This window comes from Bufo gargarizans, chromosome 2, assembly GCF_014858855.1.
Source record: "Bufo gargarizans isolate SCDJY-AF-19 chromosome 2, ASM1485885v1, whole genome shotgun sequence".
NCBI classification, from domain to species: Eukaryota; Metazoa; Chordata; class Amphibia; order Anura; family Bufonidae; genus Bufo; species Bufo gargarizans.
In genome coordinates this window covers 388893185-388913029 of record NC_058081.1, presented here as the reverse complement: position 1 = coordinate 388913029, position 19845 = coordinate 388893185, and the positions used below count along the sequence as shown (strand labels likewise).

General features: G+C 41.2%; 1 protein-coding gene across 2 annotated transcripts in view; it reads right to left on the bottom strand.

Annotated features, from left to right (window-relative positions):
* DBN1 (drebrin 1) overlaps positions 1–19845 on the bottom strand; it is a 132859-nt gene that overhangs the window by 12036 nt on the left and 100978 nt on the right. Inside the window, exons 5-12 of one of the 2 annotated variants that reach the window (XM_044277733.1) lie at positions 19169–19315; positions 18509–18586; positions 15766–15917; positions 15010–15073; positions 14848–14934; positions 13429–13534; positions 9994–10634; positions 7950–8052 (exon numbers count right to left, since the gene is read on the bottom strand). In XM_044277733.1, the coding sequence (XP_044133668.1) occupies positions 7950–8052; positions 9994–10634; positions 13429–13534; positions 14848–14934; positions 15010–15073; positions 15766–15917; positions 18509–18586; positions 19169–19315 (1378 nt within the window). The remainder of the gene's footprint in view (positions 1–7949; positions 8053–9993; positions 10635–13428; positions 13535–14847; positions 14935–15009; positions 15074–15765; positions 15918–18508; positions 18587–19168; positions 19316–19845) is intronic. The other variant, XM_044277734.1, reaches the window with a different exon arrangement.

The window sequence follows — 19845 nt, the reverse complement described above, 5'->3', positions numbered from 1 at the left end:
CAACATCTGGAGGGCTGCAGTTTGAGGATGCCTGCTTAGTGTCTCCAAAGTCTAAGATCCATACATATTGGGCTTCGTCCGTAAAAATCTTCTCTATAAAAATAACATTTAACCCAACCCCCCTCCGGATGAACAGCGTTAAAAAAAATGCACCCCCAATTAGTGCCAATAAAACCGCCATCTCATCCTGCAAAAAATGAGCTCCTACATTAGTCGCCCAACAAAAAAAAAAAACCTGTAGCTCCCAGGCTATGGAGATACTAAAATAATTTTTCTTTTGGTTCCTAAAATGATAATATAGTGTAAAATCTAAATACATTTTAAAATGTAGACATATTAGGTATCGCCGCGTCTGTAAGAATATGTCCTATAAAATTAACATTTGATCAAACCCTTCGGATGAACAGCGTTAAAAATATTAAATAAAAACGGTGCCAAAACACAAATTTGTTGGCAAAATTTCCATTTGAATCCTTTCTTTCCCGGTAATAAAGCAAGGGTTAACAGCCAAACAAAACTAAATATTTATTTCCCTGATTCTGTAGTTTGCAGAAACACCCCATATGTGGTCGTAAATGGCTATATAGCCGCACGGCAGGGCATAGAACGAAGGGAACTCCATATGGTTCCTGGACGGCAGATTTTGATGTCCCATTAGAAGCCCCCCCTGATGTAGCCTAGATTAGAAACTCCAGAAAAGTTACCCCATCTAAGAAACTACACCCCTCAAGGTATTCAAAAGTTACTTTACAAACTTTGTTAACCCTTTAGGTGTTCCACAAAACTAAATAGCAATTTTAGAATTTACATTTTTTGTTACCTTGCCTTAAAAAAAGTGTAATATAGAGCAACCAAAAATCATATTTACCCTAAAATAGTCCCAAAACAACAACCACCTCATCCCGTAGGTTCCTAGATGGGGTCACTTTTATGGAGTTTCTACTCTAGGGGTGCATCATGGGGCTTGAAAGGGTACATGGTGTAAATAAACCAGTCCAGCAAAATCTGCCTTCCAAAAACCATATGGCTTTCCCCTTCTTCCATGTCCTGCCGTTTAGCCAAATAGTAGTTTACGACCACAGATGGAGTGTTTCTGCAAACTACAGAATCAGGGCAACCCATATTGATATTTGTTTGTCTGTTAACCCATTTTTTCCAGTAATAAAGTAAGGGTTAAAATGGAAAATTTTCCCAAAAATAGAAATTCCTAAATTGTTTCTCCATCTGCCATTAACTCTTGTGGAACACCTAAAGGGTTAACAACGTTTGTAAACCCAGTTTTGAATACCTTGAGGGGTGTACTTTCTTAGATGGAGTCACTTTTTTGGAATTTCTATTCTAGGGGTGCAACGGGGGCTTGAAATGGGACATGGTATAAAACAAAACTAGTCCTGCAAAATCTGCCTTCCAAAACCCATATGGTGTTCCCCTCCTATGTCCTGCCGTTTGGCCAAACAGTAGTTTACGACCACATATGGGGTGTTTTTGCAAACTACAGAATCAGGGCAACACATAGAGTTTTGTTTGGCAGTTAACCCTTACTTTATTAGTGGAAAAAATGAGTTAAAATGGAAAAAAAAAATATATATATTAAAGATTAAACTTTATGTCCATTTGCCATGAAGTCTTGTGGAAGACCTAAAGGGTTAACAAAGTTTGTAAAATCCGTTTTGAATACCTTGAGGGGTGTAGTTTCTAAAATGGGGTCATTTTTGGATGGTTTCTATTACGTAAGCCTCACAAAGTGACTTCAGACCTGAACTGGTCCATAAAAAGTGGGATTTGGAAAATTTCAGAAAAATTTCAAAATTTTCTTCTAAACTTCTAAGCTATGTAACATCCCCCCCCAAAAAAAAATATCATTCCCAAAATGATACAAACATGAATTAGACATATGGGGAATGTAAAGTCATCACAATTTTTGGGGGTTTTACTATGCATTACAGAAGTAGAGAAACTGAAACTTTGAAATTTTCAAATTTTTCCACATTTTTGAAAAATTTTGTATTTTTTATGCAAAAAAATTTACTTTTTTGATCCAATTTTAGCAGTGTCACGAAGTACAATATGTGACAAAAAAACTATGTCAGAACGGCGTAGGTAAGTAAAAGCGTTTTAAAGTTATCAGCACTTAAAGTGACACTGGTCAGATTTGCAAAAAATGGCCTGGTCCTTAAGGTGAAATAGGGCTGTGTCTTTAAGGGGTTAATATGGGACCCTTTTCTACTATCAACAGTTATCTAATTTGTATAATGATCATCACCCTCTCCATAAAAAAAATATAGGCACTGATGGACCTTTATTATCCTCTGCATCGCTTTATTGGGATTTCCGGCGCCTCAGTAAGCTGTTTGCGTTTCACAACGCATCTCACTGACAGGAAGTCATGTGTTGCGTTCCAATATGCGTTCCACCGCACTGGAAGTAACCCTCTCGGCGTCTGGAGATTCCATGCAGCGCCGGTGTTTAAATTTTCACACTGGTACCGCTACCATCAGTTGCATATGCTCCTTTTTGGACCGGACTATCTGTATGTGGGCTCTCCATATATCAGTAAGTGACTCAGTGTTATTATAATTACTTTATACCTTACTTTATTTTTTTTTTATATTTGCAACTACATTTATGCATCCTTATATCTATTTCTTAGGACATCACATGCAACTATAGTATCTTGGGGCTCATCCTGTCCCACCTATGTCCGGGAGCCAAGTATAATAAGCCACCATCTGATTCTCTATGTCTCTTTATCCCTACGTTTTTCATATTTTTTTTGAATATTTATGTATGCTCATTACCCCCTGATGAACCTCTAGTTGAAGGGGAAACGTGTCTGGGTATACTGTACCAGTCTCATCTTGTACCTAGCAGCATTTTTGCTCCATTTGTTTAATGTTTGTAGGGTTGTAATAGTCTTACATCAGTTTTAGGAATGGGGACTGGGAACCTCAACCATCAGGAGGTCGCCCTGGGCTAAGGGTTATACAGGGTGACGTAGGGATAGATCACCTTTTTTTTTTTTTACCTTCCCCCCCCTTCCTCCCTATTCACATTTTTGTTTATGATTCCTTCCATAGAATTTTCATTTTTAGTTTACTCTTCTTTTGTGGGCGTTCGTCATTAGCTTTTTAGCAATTTTAATATGGGCACTTTTGTTCCCTTACCAATCTATGAGATATATTAAAGGTATTTTATATTAATTCACGTTCGGTTTGATTAATTCTATTTTGATACTTTACATGATTCATTGGTTATCCAATTAGATCAGCAATTTTTTTTTTCTTGCTATTCTCAGAACTCCCAAAGAAGTGAACGGAGCATGCTGGGAGTTGTAGTTTCACAACAGCTGGAGTGCCAGAGTTTGCCGATACCCGAGCCAAAAATCTATCTAGGGTTTCATATCTAGGGTTTTTATACTTTCTTCCTGATATACTGGACAAAGGGGCAAAGGTTTGTTGGAAACAGGGTGGGGACTAAGATGAGGCATTTTGCACCAAAATTCTGCCCTAAAGGTCTCCTCAAAGTAAGGCAATAGTTGGTATAGAGTTAGAGAAAAGTTTCTTCCCCAGACATTAAAGGGAGTCTGTCACCACATTTCAGCATATTAGACCGATCAAATAGGGTTATATGATCCACCCAGAACTTAAAAACGGTACCTTTGTTGTAGAAAACTGACTTTTCTTTTTGCTGAAAATGAACTTATAAGATTATGTTATGAGCCCTCTCAAGTGCCCAGGGCGGTCTCTCAATCCTCGGAGCCCCAGGCAGCACCTCCTCAACGGCTCATAACCCCGCCCTCCGTGCGCCACTGCCCACCCGTTTACTCCCCTCCCCTGTCCTTTTCCACTGTGGTTGTGCGGTCCAAATCGTAGCGGGCGCATGCGCAATGCGATGCCCGCTCCTGGCAGGGCATCGCAATACCTACTGCGCATGCGCTGGCTACGATTTGGACCGCACAGCCGCAGTGGAAAAGGACAGGGGAGGGGAGTAAACGGGCGGGCAGAGGCGCACGGAGGGCGGGGTTATGAGCCGTTGAGGAGGTGCTGCCTGGGGCTCCGAGGATTGAGAGACCGCCCTGGGCACTTGAGAGGGCTCATAACAATCTTATAAGTTCATTCTCGGCAAAAAGAAAAGTCAGTTTTCTACAACAAAGGTACCGTTTTTAAGTTCTGGGTGGATCATATAACCCTATTTGATCTGTCTAATATGCTGAAATGTGGTGACAGACTCCCTTTAATAATTCTGATGCAGGTCTACATTGCCTGTTGGCCCAGATTTACTAATCCTAAACATAGTGTTTAAGATTAGTAAATCTGGGCCAATGGCTTTTTTTCAAATCATTTGAAAACTTGCTATGTTTTTATGTGACTTAACAAAAAAAAACACTTATTCATGGGGCCACCCCTTTAAATAATATATATTTGTTTTACTTCACAAATACATGTTATTTCAGTTTTTTTCTCCCACACCATTTCATTTTTTGATATTAAATGTTTCTAATCCATTTACACAATAATGTACACTAAAAAAAAAATATATAATAATGACGTACCCAGATAGAAATGTGAGATTACTGTAAGACTCAGCATGTAGTTATGTCTCAGGTAGATATGCAAATTATTACAGGTGTGGTCTGATTAGACACTGAGCATTGCCACAAGAGGGCGTAAAAGTGCTTGCTGCTCCCCTGCCGCCTTATAAAAAAGCTCTCAGAGGCTACTTCTGGGTATTGTACTTCTTGGTGAGAGATCGTTGACTGCTAGACATACCTCTACGAAGCACTCAGACATTTTTCCCAATTGACAGGGTTTGAGATACATAACTGAACTTCGAGAAGAAGGATGGCCAGTTTGACGAATAGCCTGCCATCTAGGCTATTCTGGGGAGCCATTACATATGACATTCGATCAACCCTAGTAGTGATATGAGGGAAACTGACAGCTCAGCAATATGTCCAGAATATCCTGCGGCCACTTATGGCAGCGCTTCCAACTGGCAGAATAATGCTCGCCCACAAACAGCAAGGGTTTTTCAGAAATGTATCCGCCAGACTGCAACACTTCTTTGACCTGCCCTAAGAGTGTGCAGCATCTACAAGGCCAGCTGCAACATTTGGACAAATGTGCCACTGGATACCTTACTGAACCTGTATGCCTCCATGCCAAACTGAATCTCATCTTGTATCTAGGCTAGATACAGCCCAACAGGATACTAGAGCCCAGGGTTGTAGAGAGGAAGGTGTGATGGAGGCACGTACCCAGAGCGCAGAAAGTTGAGGGCGTGCAAGGGCAGTTTATTTAGATCTAGATGTAGGGAGCCGTCTACTCCCTGCTTCACAGTTCAGCTGAGCTGCAGCGTTCCCCAGCAGTCAACACATCTTGAAGCTGCTGAGCTGTGTGGGAGCAGTGGTGCAGGCATAGGAATCAGCCTTCTCCTGTACAACCCAGCAATTTATTCATGGAGCAGAATGCGGGCATTACTAATGTGAGGGGCAATCATGTGGGCAATACTACTGTGAGGGGCTATGGGGGGGCAGAATATTGGCATTACCACTGTGAGGGGGCACAATGCGGGCATAACTACTGTGAAAGGACAAAATGTGAGCATTACTACTGTGAAGGAGGCACCATGTGGGCATTACTACTGTGAGAGGGCACAATGTGGGCATTACCACTGTAAAGGGGCACAATCTGTAAATTTGTACTAAGTGATAGTAAAAAGGAGAAAGCAATGCCCTAGATTTCACTGTTATACCATTTGGATTGCTAAATCTTACAGGGTCAGCACAGCGCCCCCTGCTGGGGATTTAGGCTACTTTCACACTAGCGTTCGGGGCTCCGCTTGTGAGTTCCGTTCAAAGGCTCTCACAAGCGGCCCTGAACGCTTCCGTCCAGCCCTAACCCTAAGTTCACACCTGAGCGTTTTACAGCGCGTTCCTACGCGCTGTAAAACGCTCAACAACGAGAAACCAATGCTTCCCTATGGGAATGGTTCTCACCTGGGCGTTTTACAGCGCGTACGATCGCGCTGTAAAAACGCCCGACGCTCAAACAAGATCTTGAGCTTTTTGGGGGGCGTTTGTCGCGCGTTCCCGCACATAGATATTCGGGAACGCGCAACAATGTGTGCACGCCTGTCTCTGTATGCGCGATTGTAAACGCCCGTACAATCTCGCATACAGAGCGCTCGTTTCAGAACGCTCAGGTCTGAACCCAGGGTAATGCATTCTGAGTGGATGCGGATCCGCTCAGAATGCATCAGTCTGGCAGCGTTCAGTCTCGTTCGGGTGTCCGCCTGGCCGTGCGGAGGCAAACGGATCCGTCCAGACTTACAATGTAAGTCAAAGGGGACGGATCCGTTTGAATATGACACACTATGGCTTAATTTTCAAACGGATCCGTCCCCCGTTGACTTTCAATGTAAAGTCTGGATGAATCCGTCTGAGGCTACTTTGACACTTAGAATTTTTTTTTTACAATATAATGCAGACGGATCCGTTCTGAACGCAAGTGTGAAAGTAGCCTTAACAGTTACCATTCCGTTTATGTGTTTTTCTTTTTGCTCTATTACCACAGGGACCTTTTTCTGGTTCCAGCGGACATCATGCTGACACAGCATCGAAACCCTGGAAGCAATAAGAATGGTTCTTTCATTTATAGCAAAGTGTATTGGTACCACTATGTACCCCATGATAGATTTTATGACGTGTATATTGGGGGTCCTTCACAAAGAACGGCTTGTTACGCCAATCTTTGGAGGATTAACCTAATTTATGATTAGGTGCAGCTCCTGCAGTCCATGCTCCTGGAGTGAAAACTACTTGGCCCAAAGGCAGCAAAGTAGTTCCAGCCCCCAACAAGCACTCGCCACTCCTAAATAGTTGCAAAAAGGAGGCTTGCGACTATTTTTATGCCTAAAAAAAGGCATACAAATATTTGTAAGGATATTATTAAAAGTTACGTTTTAAGCTATTCACGTGTAACCCTAAGGGGACTGGGTGGGATTGGCAAGTATAGTTATGCATTGGGGAGTTAGAGGCGCAACTTAGTATAAAAAAATATATAATTTGCCGCAGAATGCTATCCTGATATTGAGCCTCTTTCCGATTTACTAAAGTTGTGAGGTGAGGGATGGGGGCGCCGTAATGAATCCTTGCCCTGGGTGCTGGAAAGCCTAGCTACACCTCTACTACAGCCTCCTTTCCAATGTACAGATTTCCTTAATAAACGTATCCTTTCCCTTTAATCTTGTAATCACTTACATATATCATTACATTCCCACATGTAAAGTTCATTTGATTCCAACTCCTGCTTGGTGCGTTATTATTTTATCATTGAGTGTACTGGCATGCAAGTACATTAGCCTATGTACTAGCAAGAATAAGATGAATATTTAAATATGCGTTAAGATCACAGACAGCCCTTGGGCTCTTCTATGGACTCTGACCCATCTACCTATATCAGTTATAGAAATCCAAAATTAAAGCAGGACTGCCTGAACTGACTGTATCATATACAATTTAGGTATAGATAATCTCACAGGGCATCTTCTCTGTGATGTGAACAAAAGGGTCCCCCATCCCCGTTTGTTTTTTTCTTATAGCAGCAACTACCCAGCTCCTGACTGTGTAGACAAAGTGACACTGCTGAGGTCATCAGTTTGGCATGCCAGTATGCCACAAACAGGTTAAGAAATTACCATTACCTTCCCTAAAGAGATACAGACGTATCCAAGGGAAAGCAGGTGATGTCATGGAATCAACCCCTTTATGGCTCAGTTTTGCAAATGCCTGTTTACAATGCAATTATTCCATCATCTAAATGGACATCTTGGTGGGTCGGTACAATAAACATTACCTCCTCCATTCTCATCATGTAGTTCATGTCACTAAGAATTTGGTTCAGGAAAAATTCTATAAAATAACCTGTGATGACTGAATGGTTAATTACCTGGTGGTTTGTTGTAAAACACTGGTGGTGGTGCTTTAGCAGACATGTCATCGGGCTGAGCAAAATCTTCATCCTGTGACTGGCTAAAGTAACCTTCACTTGCCTGGAAAGCACAAAAGACAGGAAACTTCTATTAGTTCACATCTCTGACTCCAGAACACCTAACTAAAACATTATGGCTAACGCAAAAAGAATCACTTCACTGATCTTTCTACCTGTATAAGTAACTGTGTGAAACAAACATTTTATAAACATGGCTGTTTCAGGAAGCTTTGAGGTGATCTGTAAGAGTGGTGGCACCCATAGGCATTAGACTGTGGGCAGATTCCAAAGAAAACAAATACCTGTGAAATCTTCTGCGGAGACCCTAAAGATACATGGCCAATCACTTAGATCAGAGGAATACTGATAATAATCATGCATGCTTGGGTGGACTGAGCATACATGTTTTTTGAATTGGGGGAGGGAATAAGCTGCTGCCAGATTGATTCTTCATCTATTATGGAAATGCAACATGGCCAACTTCTCTTTTTTCCGACATCTGTCATAGGGGGGAGAGTGGGGAGAGGGGAGAGACCACCTTACACATCTATCTAATGTGCATGGCTGATTTTAGAGGTCATTCTCAGAGTAAAAATAGAATGGATAGCTTTGATTTTCTCAGCAGATTTATACCACTAGAAGGTAGTCATAGACCCAAAGATTATAGTTAAAGTGACAGGGCCCACAAACAACTTTTATCACCTATCTAAAGGAGAAGTGAAACATGTATGAACACGGGATCTGACTGTAGGGACCTCTCAGTTGCAAGAAAGGGGGTCCCCAAGTAGGATTAGTGGTCTGCATGAAAACTGAAAGATTTTAGAGTAGTTTTAAAAATATACAGTAGATCTGAAATATATATATATATAAAAAAAAAAAAAAAAAAAAAAAGTTTAAATTTGATTTAAAAACAGATCATTTTTGGACGACACATTCCCCGTAAAGCTAACCCCTAAATCCATAACACTCTGCAGAGTTACAGGGATAATTATAATAGAGATCAATCAGAGAACAATCCCTGGGAAAAAAAAATTCCATCAGCAAAAGAAAAGCACACTGAATTCCCAATTGTATGTTAGTGTTCACACTATGAGGAGGCTTTCACAGCGATGTTACAGAGGGAGAGCTGGAGGCGTCACAGAAGATTATGAGGCGGCGCTGGGTATGAATGGCAGCAGGTGAGGGCGGCAGCTTGGAGCCATTTACATCCCCTTGGGCATCTTATTTTTATGACTGACAGGTTAGTAATAGCGTATTTTTAGCAAAATGAGCCTACAGATTACATGTATAAGACCGCACTAGGAATGGTTAAAGCTCCCTTAACATAACTATATTTTTATCTTAAAGGGGTGAAACCTGGTGACAGAATCCCTTTAACTCTGCAAATACTTTTCTAAATGTCTCTGCAGTATCATCATGGAAAATATGCAGCTGCAGAAGAGGGGAGCTGGCTGTCATCCCTACCTTCTTATGGAGGGAAGGTGTAAGGTACAGTATACAGTTCAGGAAGCAGCAACACAGTTTACTGAGTTAACCCCTCGCTATAATGTGTTCATGTGGTAGTTGTAGGAGTTGCTGGGTCTGTTACTGGGGATAATATGCCAGCCTCAATTAAAGGGTCACTGAATTTTTGGTAAAACTTTTGATATATCACAGAGACATATCAAAAGTCTTTATCGGTTATCTATCTATCTATCTATCTATCTAACGCAGAAAAAGCCACATGTAACACGGTAAAGAAGGAAAAAAATTATTTGAATAACCAAATTATTAAAACCATTATAGCTTTTGAACTTAATTGAGGAAAATCACAGTGTTTAGAGTGGCACCAAAATGGATGATCCACAAGATGCATAGGAAATCTGCAGTGAAAACTGACCTATGCAGAATTTTGTTCCACGGCATGTCAATTTAAGCTGTGGATTTCACCTTTTGCAAACCATCCCATGTGGTATTACCGTTAAACTAATACTTGCATTGATATTAAAAATGTGTGGCGCACCTGAGTTCCTTCTCTTTGAGATGTCTCCCCATTTGTAAGAAGACAGTCTGTAAGTTCTGGCTGATGACAAGAAGCTTCCTGCAGTGCATGCTGATAGCTCAAAGTCATCTGATGAGGACCCTCAATGTGGATGATACTCTGGGGATCCTCCTCTGCCTCCATGTCACAAAAAGTAGGGGGTGGTTGTGGTAGCTCCTCAAAGTTCAGAAGGTTATCCTCAGGGACAGGAGGGCATGCCTCTGTTTCCCCAAAGGTTTTTTGCTCTGTGTGGATGTCTTCATGGGATGTCATCAAATTTTCATCTGTCCAGGTGGATTCCTGAGGCTCATCATTCTGCCACAGATCAAGAAGACTAGGAGCTTCTTGTGTTGGAGGGGGATGACTTTCAGACATCAAGTCAACCTCTCCCAGCTCCATAACAACTTCTTCCTCACTCCCTGTTAATTGAGGAGCAGCTGGGAACCCAGCATCTTCATCTTTTGTCTCCATAAAAACATCTTCTGTGAGCCCTTGTGGTGCCCATGCACCATCCTGGACAGTCTCTTCAGAACTCAGGGCTTTGTTCCACTCTTCCCCCAAGCTAATACGACGGTCCTTCTCAGGAGTACGTGGTGGTCCTGCTTCTGAAGAACTTCTCACTGCTGCAAGTAAGGGAGTAAAAACATCAAGAAAGCAACCTACAGAACCTTTTTTTATCTTGTTACAAAACAAAGAAAAATGCATAAAAGTATAATAGACATGCAGATCACAACCATTTGGCAGCTCAAAAGAAAACAGGTACTCCAAAAGTCCACATAATTGGAAATTCTATTAGGAAGAAACTTAAAAAATGTTTAGATGTAGAATTTTGAATTCTAAAAAAATTAAATACTTTGTGCACCAATACAGATTTTTATATATGACCATTAACAAAGCTGGGTAAACATCGGGCATCTCTCCAAAGCCCTATTAATTGCAGTACTACATGAACAGTACTGCTGCAGGAAACTCCCAATCACTAATTTAAAGACGCATACTTAACCCCAATCCCCCCTGGCTGAAATACTTTGAGAGGACTTGTGAACTGTGTGCATAATGAAGAGGACTTCTGAGCCAGTGGTTTATTGAGAGAAGAAGCGGTTTAGGGGTGCACAGCCGGGGAACAGTGGTGAGTATGCACATTTAAATTAGCAAGCAGCAGTCACCTGCAGAAATACTATTCATGTAGTTCTGCACTTACTGGGGGATAGACTCCCTTTAGCCAGTTGCCAAGGTGCACCCAAGAGGATTACTTGCTTAAAGGGGTTGAGTCACTTCAGAAAATTGTATTCATCATGTAGAGAAAGTTAATACAAGGCACTTAGAGAGAAGGGATGAAAATGAGCTCTTAACAAGCTCTGCCTCTAATGCCACCTGATGTAGGGCAGCTATCCTTTAAGTCAATGTTCAGCTCTTAAAAAAAAGCCTTTAGACATGACTTGGATATTAAGTAAGCCAGCAACTCACCTGCAGACAGTGTCTGACTGGGATGCCTAGGGCCCACCAGTAAAATTCATTCTGGGGGCCCCTCTGTACAGCGACATGCAAATATTACCTGCCCACACAGAGACAGACAGACAGCAACAAGACGCTAACAGATTATTGATTTTAGGATTCTCTGCAACAACTTCAAAAGGTGGATCCCAGGGAAGAGGAGATACTGTCTGGCCTGCCTCTATTCCTAGAAGACACTGCCCCTCATCAGTGCAGAGCAGAAAGTACTGGCTTAACTGGGTAAGAGGACTGTGTCTGGGTATATACAATATGCAAGGCACTTAGTAATGTATTGTTATTATCCATATTGCTTCCTTTGCTGTCCTGATTCATCTTTCCATTGCATTATGGCCACCACTGCAGCACAGATACAAGGTGGCCAGGATGGAAATTGCTGGGCATGCATTCTTGTGTGTTCTGCCATAGTCCGGTCCACTAGAGAGGCCAGCACCTTTTCCTATAGTGTGCAAGCGCAGCCAAGGCCGTAACCATAGAAATGAGCAGTGTGTAATGCAATAGTTAAATAAATCAAGCCAGCAAAGGAGGCAATATGGACAATCACAATACATAGGTGCATCGTATTAACATTGTCTACATGAGGTCTACTATGATTAATAGTCAGGCTAGGCCATAAATGTGTCAGCAGTATGCAACATTTTATCTGTTTTTAATATGGATGTCAAATAAAGAAGATTTTTAAGAATATAAGGCAGGGATAGGCAACCTCCGGCACCCCAGCTGTTGTGAAACTACAACTCCCAGCATACATTGTCTGTTCTTCTCAGAACTCTCACAGAAATGAACGGAGCATGCTGGGAATTGTAGTTTCACAACAGCTTGAGTGCCAAGAAGTTGCTATATATCCATATGCCATATCCAATGTTATATAGTCAGCCGTTCCCTTAAAAGGCATGGCCCTGTCTGGAGTTGCAGGACCCGGAGCGCAAGTCCTTCTGTACAAAACAGAGCCATGAAGACATCTATTTATTTATATAGAGACTTCAACAGTGCAGTACGGCGCAGCTGCGCACTTTTCTCTACTATATCTCATTAAAAGGAACATTTATGCAATCATACCAAGAACAGTAATGTATGGGTTACTATAATAGAGACTAATACCATTGCGCCATTGGATATACACATGATTGAATCGTCTAGCTAAAATCCGGGACTTATTTTTTATACTTTTTTTCATATATGTTTTCTTATATATTTTTTTTATTCCTTTCATATTTTTAAAGCGGAAAAAACACAGTGTGGGCAAAGTGATCTGTTATTTCTTGGGAAGGGCTAACTATATAACATTGGATATATCATAATATATTAACATTTTTAGGAATAGATTCCACTCGATTATATCTATTGCATGTCTGTGATGTACTGTCTTTTAAAAATGCTTATAATTTAGCTACTATTGCCTATATAGTGTGTGTGCCAGCTCCAGCTATTCATTATCTTATTCCTTGGTCATATGGATAGCTTGAGGGCTCACGTTGTCCATATTTCAAGTACAGAAAGCTACTACACATTTTTAATGAAATTAGATTTTCTTTGACAGAAAGGCTTATAGGTAACATTGAGATATCTAGGTATATCCCATACTCTTTGATTATTATATTATTATTTTTTTCATTTTGGGAGACATATGCATCTAAAATGTCTTTCATAAAGGTTGTCTCTATTAGAAATTCTCTTCTCAAATGTCCCATTAAGGCTCAATGAGCAAACAGGTGAGGGACTCACCACTGACTGGGTCATCCCTATATTGACTAAAACTGAGACCTGCAACCAGAACAAGGAATAGGGCCAAAACAAAGCAATCCAGTAATTCCAGCAGGTACCTTGTAAGTACACTGGACATACAGACATAAACATAGAGCCAAAATGCATTATGATATTATATGTTTTTTGGTCTAGACATACCAGTCCGGGGAGTTAGCAATGAAACATTGACATCTGAACCCTTCTCCTGTTGCTTGAAAAATTCCCGGGGGTTTTCTGTACGCTGGGCAATAATGGCAGCAGCCTCCTGTAGGAAGTGGGTAAAAAGCAGTTTGCGAATATAGCTTATGCCTCGTATAATTTATATAACATGGAATCATTAAGTATGTTGCACTACAATTCAACACAAAAACCCTTCCACTATTAAAAATTAACCATTAATAAATCCTGTTAAAATATCCAGAAACTCAACCCCTCATATAGTTACTATAGTAATCAATGTCATTAACAGCTGCATTCATTGGTAAAAAAAAAAAAAAAAAAAAAAAAAAAAAAATTCCACACCTAAGAACTTGGGTCTCCTGGAGAACCCATATCATAGGAATATGGATAAAGTCTCAAATATTATAATGGAGGAGAAATCCTATTATCTGGAGAACTTCTATCATCGTATCAGCTGTAATGTTGGGGAAACGCTGCGTTGGGACATACTAAGAAAAGGGACGTATATTTTTGCAGCAACGATTTTGAATTTTTTCCAAAGTTCCTTGTTTTGAGTCCTCAAGTTGTTTTTCCACTTTTGCATCTCTGGGACAAAAGCTTCTAGCGACCAGGGCATATACAAAGACCAGTAAAGGGCTTAGCCACTGAGAGGTGGGGTCGCCCCTTTTAGGGCGGGGGTTCAGCCTGTAGGCAGGGGTAGATAGAGGGAGAGAATAGGCACAGTAAGAATTTCTTGGTGTCCCATAATTTACAAACATTGATCCTCTACTTTTAAACAACTGAATACAAAGATTGTGAGTAAAAGTTTCCTTTATAGGAAAATCTACAAACCGTGAGTAGAAAGGAAAAACCGTAACCCCCCTTTTGCTGTATATTTTTTTTACCAGTGAATGCAACTGTTAAGGACATTGATTACTATTGCACTGCAATACTGCGAAAATCCTAGCTAAGTCAGTAGTGAAAGGTCCCCCACTCCCTTTCTAATATAAAAAACAACAAAAAACACAAAAATAAAAAGTGGTGCAATTAGTAGAGGCTTGTTACAAGAGAGCTCTAATATCTCCCCAAAGTTTCCATTTATTGATTGCAAACATCTTGCAAATTGGAATTGCAACAAGAACCTTATGGATGGGGTCCTCCCATGGCCCAGCCTTATTGGTACTTTGGCAACATTTGGCAAATCGTTTTCCATCCCTTGGGTTTACCATATAGTAAGTAATTGGAAAAGCTCTATTGACCATTCAAAGCTGTCAGACCAAGTTGTTCACTCTCTCAAAGCTAGCTCAGTATGTTCCTACTGTTGGTCATTAGATGACATTTTCAGCTGCACCAGATAATATATTAGCCTAGATGACAGTCACATACTGTATACAGAAACCACCACCCCTAAACACATACCTCCACTTCGCTTTCCGTCCTCTTTAGCTCTGCTGCCTCATCATCCATCTCTCTCTGGTCCATCTGGCAGGGTATAAACAGACAGTTCTATTAACAATAATTAAGCACTGCTGGCTATATATAAAGGGGCAGAGTAGGACTTTGTGTTTGAGATTAACTCACAAATATCGAGTTGCTCTGCAATCTTTTCTTGGTCTCTTCTTCCTCTTCACTTTGCAGTTTCTTCCTGCCGGTGACATGGAGAAAGTTAATGGAGGTGATCTTAAAATTACATAGTTATATATTAATTTGACATTCTCTAATATATGTAACTGTCAATTTTCTAGCTTATTCGTCAATTTTGTCGTCTTAAAGGGACATGTCATGTATTTAATTTTAATTTCATAAAGTACGCTCAAGTAAATAGATAAGTAATGTGTTTGCTCTTTTTTATTATTGCAGCTAGTTTTTTTATCAATAAAATCTTCCCTGGGGGTGGACATATTGCACACTTCCTTTGTGCATTTCCTGTATTAACAGTGCATTTCCTGTATCAACTCTTTATGGTAGAGCAATGAATTAAAGTTAAACAGAGAAATGTCATAGATTACTACAGTTTCCAGGAAGTGATGGAGCACAATACTCTTCTACAAATTCTTATCTAGAATTCCAGCACTATAATACAGCTGTTAATAACTCATTAAGAATATTGAGATTATGCTCCTCATCTTATCAGCTTATCGTGACTGCTCTAGTGGCCAGTGTGGAAACTGGAACATTTCGAAGATTTTTTTTTTCATATGTCACAACAAAAACACAATTTTTTAATATATAATAAAACCCTGATATAATATATAATTTTCTGACAGTACATTTTCTTTTGAAAACGAATCTGCCTTATCAAACCAGATAGATGCCGGGCTCAGAAGAAGTAGGTACCTGTGTTCCTCTATTTGCTGCTCTCTTTCCTGGTAACGTCGCTCACGTTCTTCCTGTTCTTTACGCTCTTGTTCCATGCGTTCTTGCTCAAAGCGCAATCTTTCCTCAATAGCTTTTTGCCTTTCTTCCTGCTTCCTTTCCTCCTCTTCTCTCTGCCAAGAACATATCAGCAGTTACTAAATATGAAAAACAAAGCAAGATATGGCCTTTTTACATGAGCCAATGAACAGGAATATAGTTTTGTAGGATGACTGCGCATCACCCCATGTGTCACGATCAGTGGGGGGGGGGGGGGGGGGGGGGGGAGACTCCACACTGAACACAGGAGGGAAGGGGAACAGTAACTAGGCCTAGAAACTAGGGAAGAAACATGTCAACTCCTAGACAACCCTAATCCGGGCCCTGAATACCTATCAATATGAATAGACCTTGAAGGTAGGAATATTCGTAAGCAGGATACCTAGGCCCTGATTTCCCTATAAGGCCCTATAATAAGTATAGGACAATAGACAACCCATTCCTCCCCGGATGGACGAATGGAAGTCTCTGTCTCAGTCCCAGATACAACAACAGGGAATATAACAAATACAAACAAAACGTGACACTTAACTTCTGTAGAGATGGAAGAACAGGAACACCACAGAGGATCTCACACCAGCTCAGCCAAAGCCAAATGAAGCTATCAACCGCATAGTCAGAAGGGTGGAGTGAGACTATAAAGGGTAGAAGTGATGACCACTGAGCAATAGCTGAGAAAAGGGAAGTGGTCATTAACCCTATCAACACTGAATCAAGAGAAATCAAGGAGGCTGTTAGATTCCTTCACACTCAGCCAATCTCCTTGATTTCCTGACATCAGTCAACTGAGGGACCATGACACTGTTTGTCCCACATGCAGTTTGCTTGTAAAGACCCTTTAAACAAGCGCTGAGCAACTTCTTATAGCGTCAATTGGTGGTCATTATGGCCCAATCAAGGGTCGTGTATAAGTACCCTAAAGCAAAGAAATAGGAAGGAGGTTTCTCCTAAGTAAATACATTTGTGGCTATAACATGCAACACTGTAAAAAGCAGCCATGATATTTTCTTTTTACATTAATTATAAAATTACCATATTTTTCGGACCATAAGAAGCACTTTAGCTGCCCCCCCCCCAATAAAAACGAAGGAAAAGTAGCAGTGAATCTTAAGAGTCCAAATGCTAATGACTGCTTCAATTATGGAAGTGGTCATCGGCATGCCGGAGGTGCGGGGAGCGGTAAGGGAAGCGTTGTGCAGCTGTACTCACTCTCCATGGTCTTCTTCTGGGCCCCGCTCTGCACTGTGTCCTGACGGCATACAGCACCAGGATGAAGTGTAAGTAGGTGTGCACTATGACCTGATGCTGTGCAATATCAGTTCACAATGCAGTGTGGGCTGGAAAAAGACCAAGGAGCAGTAAGTGGCAGTGCCGTCTGGAGCAAAGTGTGCTGGGGGTCCGATCTGAGGCTCACGGGAGGGTGGGGTCCGATCTGAGGCTCACGGGAGGGTGGGGTGGGTCCGATCTGAGGCTCACGGGAGGGTGGGGTGGGTCCGATCTGTGGCTCGCGGGAGGGTGGGTCCGATCTGAGGCTCGCGGGAGGGTGGGGTGGGTCCGATCTGAGGCTCACGGGAGGGGGGTGGGTCCGATCTGAGGCTCACGGGAGGGGAGGTGGGTCCGATCTGAGGCTCACGGGAGGGGAGGTGGGTCCGATCTGAGGCTCACGGGAGGGGAGGTGGGTCCGATCTGAGGCTCACGGGAGGGGAGGTGGGTCCGATCTGAGGCTCACGGGAGGGGAGGTGGGTCCGATCTGAGGCTCACGGGAGGGGAGGTGGGTCCGATCTGAGGCTCACGGGAGGGGGGGTGGGTCCGATCTGAGGCTCACGGGAGGGGGGGGTGGGTCCGATCTGAGGCTCACGGGAGGGGGGGTCCGATCTGAGACTGATGGAGCTTGGGAGGGCTGATTTTGGGGTCTGATGAAAAATATTTATTTCCTTACTTAGTTTTGAAACTCATTCTCTAGAGCTAACCTTCAAAAAGCACTATACTGCCACATTGCCATTTATACAAAGAACTTAAGATGTCAAGTTAACAAGTCACATAGGCAGGGTGATGGGCAGAGATAGTCAGGGCACGTGTACATGATCAGGGACTGGAGTAGTGTCAAGAGGCATGCTAGAAACCCAAGTACGGTAGAACTGATAAGAGACTCTCCTTAGTAAAATTCTGTTAGAGCTTTGATAAGACGACTTTTTACACCTAGTTTTCAAGTAAAGAGAAACATCTTTCCCTAATAATGTAAATTACAAAAATGTTTAACATCCCTGTCCCTACACTATATTGAAAATTAACTGAACTTATTTTTATTGATGACCTATCCTCAGCCGAAAGCTGGTTAAAGAGAAGGTGCGTGCCATGCCAGCGCTGCCTTCTCTTTATTGTTTACCTGCTCCCCGACGCAACAGCAGTTGTGAGCAGGTGTAATTCCAAGAAGCTGACCCATTCACTTCAATGGGAGGGCTCTGTAGTATACACTTGTATAGAAACGAGCCTGGCATGCTTTGAGCCTTCACTTCAACCTGCTGATCGGCGGTGGTACCAGGTGTTAAACCCCCGCCAATCTGATACTGATGACCTACCTGACAACAGGTCATCAATAAAAATAACTTAGACAACCCATTTAAGATGTGAGCATTTATTGCACATTAAGGTGAGGGGTATTTACTTTTGCTTGCTCCCAGAATTGTTCCCTGTTAATACGTTTCATCTCTACAGCTGCGTCTGTCTTCTGGTAATTTGTACCCTGTGAAGGAAACCCAAAAAAAATAAAATTCAAAAAAACTGTGATAAATGAGTCAGCGCTCAACAAATTTCATGCAGTGAACTAAAAGTATACCACCAGATATCAAAGTGTGAAACAGTAACTCACATAATGTTAAAATAACGCTATCGCCAAGCCTTTATTTGTCAAACAATTTCATGAAGCCGTGTTTCTTTCAACACCCATAAATCCTATGATATGCAGAGATTAGGATTTGAAAAAAAAATAAAATCTAAATGATAGTCAGCAGGGAGAACTATAATAACCGATATTTCCCGGGACACATGATTTTCCCCTTAGAAAAGATACGAGACAGATTCTGCATTTGGCTCACACAGGTTTTTCTCAGTTTATACAAATGTAATATTTACTACTAGCAACCAAACCATTTTTTACAAGCCTATACAATAAGTTGTCTGACTGAGGGAAATAGATTCAATAGGTTCAGCTGGAACAGTTTTTTTGTAATGTTTGCAGCTGTAAAAGTTTTTGAATGGTTAACGATAATTGTTATATCTATGGTCAGCTTTACATGATATACTCAACATACTGGGTTTTGCTTACCACAGGATCAGCAGTTCCTTCATCTTTGATCTGCAGTCGTTGTAAGACTGGACTTGCCAGCCGCCCAGAACCATTAGATAGGCGCTGGTTTATGGCCAAAGGATCTATGTCATCGACGTTGCTTGCATTCACTATAACATCCACACCCTATATAACAAGGAATTAAAATTACAATATATTCAAACTTTTACATAATTAAGGCAAGCATCAAGGTTGATGGGAGTGATAAGGCAAAACAAATTAATAACCTAAGTGTTGGACAAACAAACAACATGTAACAACAAGCTACCTACAATAAAGGGAAATTACACAAAAATAGTTAAGAAACTGTGGTAGTCTGAGTGAAGATACATTAATAATAAAAAATATATATAAAAATATGCCCAAGCCCTGCCCCAACATTACTGTCTCCAGAATAAACTTACAAGTGTTACAAACACATGGTGAAGTGCAGTCCAAATTTTAGAATTTTCTTCAAGTCATACTTTGCAAAATTACATTCTGAATATATAATTAGTTTTCAACGAAAACTTTAACAAAAAAATGTGAAAAAACATTATGTGAGAACAAGTGTTTACAGCTATGTTTCCCCTAAAGAATCACAAATAAATTTAGCCATTGATATATGCTGATCAAAAGAAAATATTATAGCTATATAGGTCACGTCTTGAATTAAA